This window comes from Poecilia reticulata, linkage group LG6 (assembly GCF_000633615.1).
Source record: "Poecilia reticulata strain Guanapo linkage group LG6, Guppy_female_1.0+MT, whole genome shotgun sequence".
Lineage (NCBI taxonomy): Eukaryota > Metazoa > Chordata > Actinopteri > Cyprinodontiformes > Poeciliidae > Poecilia > Poecilia reticulata.
In genome coordinates, this window is record NC_024336.1 from 29,524,011 (window position 1) to 29,534,592 (window position 10,582).

At 40.7% G+C, this 10,582-nt stretch overlaps 1 protein-coding gene across 2 annotated transcripts in view; it reads left to right on the forward strand.

Moving 5' to 3' along the window:
• Positions 1-3,145: 3,145 nt before the first annotated feature.
• tango6 (transport and golgi organization 6 homolog (Drosophila)) overlaps positions 3,146-10,582 on the forward strand; it is a 21,503-nt gene continuing 14,066 nt past the window's right edge. For both annotated transcript variants that reach the window (XM_008412541.2, XM_017305077.1), the window contains exons 1-8: positions 3,146-3,336; positions 4,705-5,134; positions 5,716-5,920; positions 6,767-6,883; positions 8,133-8,277; positions 8,748-8,854; positions 9,357-9,519; positions 10,077-10,144. In XM_008412541.2, the coding sequence (XP_008410763.1) occupies positions 3,285-3,336; positions 4,705-5,134; positions 5,716-5,920; positions 6,767-6,883; positions 8,133-8,277; positions 8,748-8,854; positions 9,357-9,519; positions 10,077-10,144 (1,287 nt within the window). In that variant the 5' untranslated portion in view covers positions 3,146-3,284. The remainder of the gene's footprint in view (positions 3,337-4,704; positions 5,135-5,715; positions 5,921-6,766; positions 6,884-8,132; positions 8,278-8,747; positions 8,855-9,356; positions 9,520-10,076; positions 10,145-10,582) is intronic.

Consider the following 10,582-nt stretch of genomic DNA (forward strand, 5'->3'; position numbering starts at 1 on the left):
CACCTAGTGGCAATTTGGAAAGGCCAATTAACCTGACAGTCATGTTTTTGGACTGTGGGAGGAAACCGGAGTACCCAGAGAAAACCCACGCATGCACAGGGAGAACATGCCAACTCCATGCAGAAAGACCGGGGCCGGGAATCGAACCCAGAACCTTCTTGCTGCAAGGCAACAGCTCTACCACATGAGAAATGTGCAGCCCACATGAGAAAATTAATTAATGTAATTTTAATATTTAATGTTTGTGTTTTTTCCAACACTAGTGGAATATCTACAAAGTTTTGCACACAGTTACAATGGAAACGCCGGTAAAGACCCTCAGCATTCATTCCTCCTGGACTAGCATGTAGCAACAGAAACACAAAAATACAGGATAACTGATCCAGGAGTACTTTCTACATCAAAAGTTAAAAAGGTTCTTCTAGGAAGGCATGAGTGGCTGCATTTACATCACAAATGTGTGCAAAATTAACAGAATTGAAAGCGGCTGCCCGTTCAGACCTATGTGCAAAACAAATATCTAGCCATCCTCAGAAAAAAAAAAACCTCAGCCAACCAGGGGGAGTCCCTTGGTCTGATTTACAATCTAGTCACAACACAGCAAATGTCTGTGCTCAACAGGAAAGACAATGTGGCAAACCGTTGTAAACATTGATTCCCATAGCAACTGTCAAGACGGTTTGTTGTTTGTGACAAGTTAACTGATCCTAGATATGTCAAAAACAATCCATTTGCATACTGGGTCTTCCCTCTGCAAAATGTTGGACCGCAAGTATGCAGAGTACTGGTGTTAAGATGTCACCGGTTATGCTTTCAGTATGATTCAAATGTGGGGCTTTACTGTACCAGTCTGACGCAGACATCGTGAGCAAAATGTCACTTTGGGTGAGAGTCCACCTCCTGGATAACACTTTCATAGTTTTACTGGCACCATATTTCAAATTACAATTACATGGAAAGGAGTTTCTAAGGTGAGATTGTTGGATGAATCAGGGGTTGATAACTTAAACATGACCATTATGCAAAACTCACATTGTTTTTGTCCATCGCAGCTGTTCCCAACAGTTAAAATACTTAAACACCGAGGTGTTTTAGGCTCTGCCTTTCAAAGCAGTATGGTTGTGTCATCTTGTGAAAGTGAATTTTACGTTGGATGTGACCAGCAGTGGTTTATTTGAATTTAAAGTGGCAAGTGGGCCTGGCAGAATTGACCAGACAAATGTGCAAAAACAAAACAAATCAGTCTCCCTGTACGTCTTAAAGTACATCCAAAAAGAGTTACCAGCCATAGTAAACTAGCAATTTGAGCAAGCTAGGTTTAAAAGATTCTGGTAAGAGGCCCTTGGTCCTCCAGGACTAGAACCAACATGTTAACACTAAATCTACACATTTCTGTGTATGCACATGCCTCAAGGTCAAGTCAGCAGGAGGCGTTGGAACCTCCCTACAGTGGGGTGAAGTCAAAAAGAACCGAAGTAGTCAAGTCGATCACATTTGACAGACGAGCTTTATTACATCAATATCAGTTTGAAGCCAGCGAATCTTCTGGAACCTGCCAGGCTCATGAATAAGTCAATGAGCAGCAGCAACTACTGAGCGTAAAGATTGAAGTGAGCCTCACCATGGAGAGGCTGGAGCTCTTCATCTGGTACCGGCGCTGAGGACGAGCCGGGCTTCACTCCTGCAGATGACGAGGATCAAGTCTATGCCTACAAGTCCAAGCAGCTGAGGTTCAGCCAGTTCCGCTACACCCCAACAGAACCAATTGTCCTCCAGGTATCAGTGTTTCCCCACCCAGGGAAATATCCTCACCATCCAGGTCAGAAGGGCTACTGAACACCTGAGGCTCAATGTAATCAAGATGTTGTACTCTACTGCTGCTCTTACATCCAATCCGTTCCAGGACTGGAAGCCTGTCCAAAAGCAATTCAATAAAATGACATGTATTAAAGAATTTGCTTACAGCAAGAGTTTGCTGTAAACAAACACTTGGGTACAGCAAGTAATTTCTGACTGTAGTTTTAGAGCTCTAAAATTTTGGCTTCTGAGGTTTCTGGTAGAAAATATTGGTGTACTAGTTCACTGAAAGCTGTGAAAATGAAACAATCTCTGCCTTGATAACCAAATCTTCCAAGGTGCTTTAAGATTTGCATCTGCTGATTCCTTTGCATCTGCTTTGGGTGTGGAAGTATTCTGTTCCCATCAAGGAACAAGTTTTCTTTAACTTGCATATGACTGTCCACTAAGTCACTGTACTGTATGCAATTAAAGGCAATTGCTCAGATTTGTAGTCAAAGGATTTAGGAATAAGCTCCTTCAATCTCAGGAATAATTTGACTTTAGTTCCTCAAACATGTATCACTTGTGTCCTGACAATACTGACCTCATCTAGTGTCTCGTTCTAGGTTTGTTTTGCCAAGAAACTTAAGATTTACACTACTGCCACCTACTGGTATGGAGTGGCTCATAAAATTTCCACATTTAAAAACTATAATCAAATTAATTTAATGTATACGTTCATGTATTCTAGATGTCCTATGTTGGGTTTACCTTGGTTGTATTACCCTCAATCATAGGCAAGTCTTTGACTCACTCAGTATCAGTTCTCTTTAAACCAGTATACTATCTGTTCAAGTGTCAAAACCTATTTGGTTAAACAAAATGACTAGTGGTGAGATGTCTTTTGTCTAAAAAGCTACACTTTGAAGCTGTTTGAGAAACTTGAAGCTCAAAATAAGTTTATGCAGTCGCTTCATGAAATCTGGGCTCATGAATTCTAGAGTTGGGGAAAGACATCCAGTCCACCTTAAATGACTACTTTTAATGTTTTTGTCCTCGTCATCTCTAATACAAAACCTGTTCACACTACAGGTTCTACTTTTATATGAGAAATGGACGGTAGAAGGAACAGAAAAAGCTTTCGTACACTTATTTTCCAAAACAATTGCTTAAGAAAAACAAACTGAGGAAATATAGCTAGTTACTATCCACCTCTGAACTCAATATTCACGCCATAATCACTTAAAGATTGTTAAATGAACACTGATGTCCGAGTTAAATTGAACCAGAGATTTTAACGTTTCCAGCTGTCCAGTAAATGCACCGCAGTGTCAGCCAATCATTTCCCCTTCAGATCGGCGCGACGTGATGACGTCAGACAAGCGTTCGTATCGATGTATGTTTTTAGCCGAAGCAGCGTGTAGCTCGATGTTACGGGGTTTATATCAGAAATATATAACAGTTGCGTCCTATAAGAGAGCGGTGATGAAACCTTGGAGTCCGAGATGACCTCCGAGATCCTCTCCGCCATAAATATCCTGACCCAACCTCTGGGCGGTGAGTTTCAGCCGCGATAAACCCTCACAAATCTGATTCTGATCAATTTCTCACATGGTTTGTGTCCATTCCTGTTGTAGATTTGTTGCTTTGTTAGTTTGTAGTTTTTGTTTATAAAAGTCCTACCTGATAGTTTTGCCTATTTTTTTTCTCTGTCTGAATCTAACGAATAATATTTTTGAACAGTCATTTTTTTTCACAGAGACTCCATAATCCATTTTATTTATAGCTTTATATATTTTGAATATGCCAGTTCCAGAGTTCTTTAGAAATCAAAGTTTTCTTTGAAAGGGCATACTTAGATTCTGACGTCATTATCATTATATTAGCTGAAAACTGTTGAATGTGACAAAGTTTTCGTTCTGCTTCTGGTTTACTACGGGGAAGATTGAAATAAGTCACATTTTGAGAATATTTTTGGTCATTTATAATTTATTTTTTAGAAAAGAAAGCTTATTGACTTATAAAGTTTCTTCAGGTTTTTTTTTTCTGTTATTGCACTTATGTCTGTGTTAAAACACAAACTTACAGATTTGTTTAATAACTTTCCACCATCCATCCATCCATTTTCTTGCACCCTTGTCCCTCAGTGGGGTCGGGAGGGTTGCTGGTGCCTCTCCAGCTAACGTTTCGGGCGAGAGGCGGGGTCACCCTGGACAGGTCGCCAGTCTGTCGCAGGGCAACACAGAGACACACAGGACACACAACCATGCACACACACACTCACACCTAGGGGCAATTTAGACAGACCAATTAACCTRACAGTCATGTTTTTGGACTGTGGGAGGAAACCGGAGTACCTGGAGAAAACCCACCATGCACAGGGAGAACATGCAAACTCCATGCAGAAAGACCGGGGCCGGGAATCGAACCCAGAACCTTCTTGCTGCAAGGCAACAGCTCTACCAACTGCGCCACTGTGCATTTATTTACAAAAATCAAAGGAACAGAACATAGGATATAAAAAAGTGTGCCAGGGTGTAGACTCTAGCAGTAAATACATTGGTACAAAAAAGCAGAAAGCAGATATTATGTTGAATGTTGTGCGTTACACTCGGTAACCTACAACATTCATATGTATGTACAGCTTTTTTGTTTGTACTTTTGGAAATAGTGGATACATATAATTCAATTTCCTTAACCAAAATGTAAAAAAGGATGAAAATGACAAAAATTTACATTTGTGAATATGAAATTAAATGCTCATACCTTAGGGAAAATGTTGCATCAAGATTTAAAATGATAAAGTTTTTACATTCTTTCCAAAGCGTCTAAGCACCAGGTGGTGCAAAAGGGAAAGTTTGGACATACATCTCAATTGAACATTAAATGTAAATACTGTTACACGCTGATCTTGTGCGTTTGCAGCTGCAGAAGCGTCTGCGCAGACGTCGCAGCAGGAGGCCCTCCATGCCGCCTTGGGGGCCAACAAGTCCGTCCTTCTGGAGCGGCTTCGGAGCGACGGCCGCCTGCAGCGGGCGGCGCGGATGAGGGACGAGGCGAAGGGCGAAGCCGACTGGTACGGCGGCGAGACGGATGACGTCACCTGGAGCTTCGTCCAGGAGTGTCTCCTCCTCCTCCTCACCTTAACCCGACACCTGACCGAGGAGCTGAAGCGCTTTCAGGAGGCCCCGCCCCCTTCAGGAAGCCTCCGCACGCCGGAAATGGCGCCGCCGCTTCCGCCCGACGTCCTCAGCGTCTCCCAGCAGAAGACGCTGGGCGCCGCGCTGCAGTTCGTGGTTTCTCTGGGCGTCTGTCCGTACCTGAGCGCCGGGGTCGGCGTCCCACTGGGCCGCAGGTCGGCGTTCTTCTTCTTCTTTGACTTTACTGGCGATATTTTGTGGTACTAACGGTAAAAAAAAAAAAAAGATTTTTTCAGTAATTGTATGCCTGTGACTGCATTGCACAGGATTCAAACACAAATATTGTTCTTGAAAAAAATTACCATTTGAAACGAGCTTCATCAGGACCCGACTTAATTAAAGTGTGATTTACATAACAAAAAACACTATACTTGCATTTAATCATATTTTCAAATTTACTGTTATTTAGTAAATTAAATACATATTTAATTTCTTTAATAAATTTTTTATTTATTTAATTTTTTTTAAAGTATTATTAGAAATTGTGATTTAAATAATTTTTCCCATGTTATTTGAAATATTAGTGGCAAAAGTTTCTAAGCATCCTGACAGTTTTTTATAAACATCCAATTATCATGATCAGAAATTTTTCACAATAAATGATAAAAGGCCACACGTATTACTGTCACCTTCTGAATGGGAGAGTGAACTAGAATTGAAACCCAAACTTTTTGTAAAGTCAGAAGCTCTTCAGCCCTCAGATTAATCGTTCTAAACTTCATGATCGTTTAATTAGGTCTGCATTTGGTTCTGTGGTGGAAAAGCTAATCGGGAGGGAAACGTCGCCCCCTGCTGGTCGCCGTCTGCTCACCACAACCAGAGTCCTGCTGCAGGTGGCGGAGCGGGCGACTCTCGCCACGCTGGTGTTCAGCAGGCATCTGGGGGACGTGATGGCAGCGCTGTGCCAGCTGGGCTACGAGCCGCACCGAGAGGACCGCAGGGTGGGTTTACCTCCTACATGCTGCTGCCACCCAACTCCGCTTTTGTCTTTTTACCACCTTCATCCGGCTTTTTGATCTCTACAACTTCCAAATGTGGAACTAAATCATATCTGATAGTTGTCAGATCTGCAGTCTTAACGGCCATGTTGCATTTTATCCAGCTTTTAAAGGGACAGTATTATGTGTTTTCCAGGCACATCATGTTATTTTATAGCACAATCAAGCGCTATAAAATATACTATATTACATTCAATTGTAAAAAATTCAGTTTAAAAGAAATTTTACTTCCTGATTTAACACCTTGAAATTGGACCTCTGTTTTTTAAGCTCCTGCTCTTCCTGAAATGCCACCAAAAGGAAATCATCACATCATCTCTGCTCTATTTACCCTTTAACAATGTTTTTGCCATCATTTTACTCAGTAGTAGCTTCTATTATGAGCGCATTTCCACCAGATGTTTGCTAATTGCTGCTGGCTAGTCTGAAGGAGCTGAGTTAGAAACTGCAGCTCTGAGGAGGAGCTGTGTCTTGGAGGCGGAGCTAAGCTCAACCAGTCATTTTGCACAGCTGAACGGTTGCCATGGAGATGAAAGGATTTTTCAAACATGCATGAAAGAATCAGAGCAAAACTCCAGTTTTTAATGGCATTATAACACGATGTAAACCTCAAAAAAGTTTATTTTACATGATGCTGTCCCTTTACATCATTGATGTGCGTCTTAATTCTCAATCCAGACGTAAATAACGGCTGAAAATTCTGATTACAAACTTGTGAAAGAAGTGTGAATGCAGTCCAGACCGTTTCAGTCCTGCTGCTCCAGTTTCTGCTTTTCCTCCCTGATGCAGCCGCTCAGCTCAGAGGAATGTCGGTGGTGCAAAGAGGCGCTCAGGAATCTGCTGGGAAAAGTTTACCAGCCGATCGTCGTCAAGGAGCTGCTGGTCCTGCAGGGTGGACCCAAACAGGTGCCGCTTCCTGTTCTGACCCAAATGTTGTTTTTGTTGTGCAGAGAACAGATTCGTCCATCACATCTTGATTATGTGTTGGGGCTGCAACGATTAATCCACTAATTTTAGTAATCGATTGATCGTTACCTGGCATATACAGACTCAAAACAAAATAATTTGGTGAAAGAACAAAGAGCAGTAATTAAGCTAAAGCTGTACAAAATATACTTTCATTTAGCATTCAAGAAAAAAAAAATCCATCAAGTGGCAATTTTAGCTTCACCTGTTTCAAATTCTAGTTAAATCTCCCATTAAGTAACTTTTGCTACCTAACTATTAATTCATTAATCAAAAAATAATCATCAGTTCAGCCCTACAATGTATTCATGTAAAGTCAGGCAGAACGACTGAACTTTTTGATTAATCCTTTGCTACAAATAATCAACCTTCCCTGAAGGAAAGCCATGATATTGCATTTTAGGCAATACATTTTTATTTTATCATTTTAAAAAGTTATTTAATTATTTTATTTGCATTTTTTTGCATTTCTAAATTACATAAATTAAGCTTAAGAGTTAAAAATCCAATTTTTTTATTCGATTAATCATCAGAATAATCAATTACTAAAATAATTGTTGCCCTGTAAAGTACGTGTAGCATCGTGTTGATACATTGTTGCAGAAGAATCCAGCTGGAATGAATTAATGAGCAGAAAAGCTGCAGCCATCAACATGCAGGAAATAGACGATGAAAGAAACGTTTTTTTGATTTCAAGAATTTTGAATAAACTTTTGAATAATAAAAAAATAAAATAAAATTATCATACCTGCAAATATCAAAAATTCTTTATCAGATTTTGAAGTTTTCCATAAATTTTTTTCTGCTGATCTGAAAAAAGTCCTGACAGATGTTGAAATTATGGCTGCAGTGATCTATTTTGTCCACATGATGGCAGCGATAATGAGTTGAAAACCATGACTTCCAACAACAAACTCCTCAAACTGGCTGTTTTTGTCCAAATCATTATTCTAGTGCAGGAAACGAGCTTCCATTTAAATAAGAATAAAACATGATAATAGGATCAGTAATAATAATGAAAAATAAAGCAAAACCAGCAAGAAAACATGTTTTGTTCTCCAGTTTTTTGAGCCGGTTCTTGTTTTCCTGTTCATTGAGCTTTGATTAAGTTTGTGTTGGCTCCATGGATCGTTATGCTCCTACATGCTGGTTTTGGATTCACCTCCCTCTCCTCTCTGCTTGCTCCCAGTCGGGTCCAGCTGGGAGCTCCAGAGCCGCTCTGGGATCAGCGCCGGCCTGGCTGAGGCGTCTCTGTGGTCAGCTGCTGTCTGAGCGTCTGATGCAGCCCAGCGGCGTGCAGGCGGTCGTCAGAGCCGTCCTGGAGGGAGGAACAGGTGAGGAGGAGGAGGAGGAGGAGGAGGAGGAGGAGGARATATTTATATAATAACTAAAGGAAAACTAAAAATAAAATAACTAAAGGGAAAATATATATATAATACTAAAGGTAAATTATATATAAAGAAAAAAGTATAATTAAAGAAAAAAATACTAAATTTAAAAATACTTATCGTAAAAAAAAAAATTATTTAGCTGTATGTATTTTTGTACTTGTCATACATATATATTTTTTATTTAGTCAAATTCATTTAAATATATGCAGAAAGATGGATATCTGTATTAAATGGATGGAAAAGATTAGATACAGGCTGGTTCTCTTGGCGTCCTGAATGCCACAAAGACTTTAAATGTTGGGGAAACGTTGCAAATCTGGAGAAGGAATTAAACAAAATTAAACAAAAATAAATGCTGCTTCTGTAATCCGCTCATTAGTTCTCCTGGCTGAACTTCTGTTTTGGTCCTGCAGGGGGCGACTCGGACTGGAGGAAATGTGACGCTGTGGCGCGGATCCTGGCGGCCTGCCCTCAGCAGTCGGCCTCAGCGGACGGATACTTCAGGCTGGTCTGTCCTCAGGTCAGCATCACGTTTCCTCTGCAGGGTGACGCAGGCAGCAGCTCGTCCATCTGAGCAGGGACAGACTCAGGGTTTCTGCTGATCGGATCATTTCCTCCACCTGCCTGACGGTGCTGCAGGTAGACTGCTGCACCTGTACCTCGTTATAGCCAACCCCATCCCTCATTCCTGCCTGCGGTTTGGGTCAGCAGGAAAGCAGTCTGCACTGGAAACTTGCCTTAATTCTTTGATTAGCCGCTATAACTAGCAGCTACTCCTACTATGAAATATCCATCCATCTTCCTTAGGAGCTGGTAATGACCTGCAGTGGTTAGCAAGACCCACCCCTGAAAGTTTTCCATTCCACCGTGTCGACATATCTACCAGTACTTGTTCAGTTATTGTATTTCTGTTTATTTTACTGCAAACCTGTATAATCTGTATTTGTCTCAGTTTGTCCTTTTTAAACCTTTTTAATGCTGATTATAAATATCTGTGGCTAAAATGAATCGATGCTTCTCAGATCCTTGATCTCCTGCATTTCCGAGACAAACTGACAGCGCAGCAGTTCCAGCGAGTCGCCACCATGGCGGCGCTCTCCATGGTCCAGGAAAGGCCCGCCTTCGCTCAGCAGTACCTGCTGGCCCCACTGCTAGCCCCGCTACACCGATGCATCACCGCCTCCGGTCAGTAACACGTCCGCAGACGGGCTTGAATTTCACATAGTTACTAAAGTAACTAAGAAGTAATTAGTAGTTTAAAATATCTAAATATTGAGATTGGTGCTTTGAAGGGGGTCAAAATCCAACGAACATCACCTACTTGCTGTTAGCGTTGCGATAATATTTGGATCCTATTTAATGATGGACTACAAAAAGAAAGAAGAAACAAGTAAACAACATAACAACAGCACTGAGAACGGTTGCCATGGTGATCCCCTCCTTCAGGCTCAAACAAACCGCCACTGCACAAAAGCTATAAGTCATATTTTAGTATTTTTAAATACTGATTTGATATAATATTCTAATTTTAAATGCCAAGTTTTCATTACCTCTAAAAATCACCATAATAAACAAAAATAAAGGCTGTTTGTAAAACATCTGTTTGGTTAATATACATAATGCGTTTGTCTTAATGGTAAGTGTCCTGAAATAAATGGGGGGTTTCAATCATATTCTAATTAAATGTTGGCTCTGACATGAACCCACAGCCTTCATCACCGTCTCTTGTGTTTGTTTTGTAGCTGAAGATCATCCGCATGTTGCTGTGGAGGAGTCGGATCTCACTCGCTGTTTGGAGGATGTCTACAAGGTGCAACAGTTTGAAAAAAGTCGTGTTTTTTTTTATTTTATGATTTTTCTGAGAAAAAGTGAACTGAAACAAGTTGTATCTGACCCAGAGATCCGTAAGATCCACTTTGTGACTTGTTCTTAGCAAATTTACCCTGAATTAGGACTGGACAATAATCAATAAACAGCAATATTGTGATAGACAAATGATTAATAATACATTTGTTAGAATATTCAATATATATAATAGTGAACTCCGATCCAGAACTGCACAGCATTCAACCTCTCAGTGCGAGTTAAGCTAGGTTGGCGACATCAACTAACTCACTCAATCGTTGGTTACCTAGCAACAGTTTCAAGTTTCCCCCAATCTTTGGTTACCTAGCAACAGTTTCAATTGGTAACCAAAGAGGTAACCAATCTTTGGTTACCTAGCAACAGTTTCAAGTTCCCCCCAAAC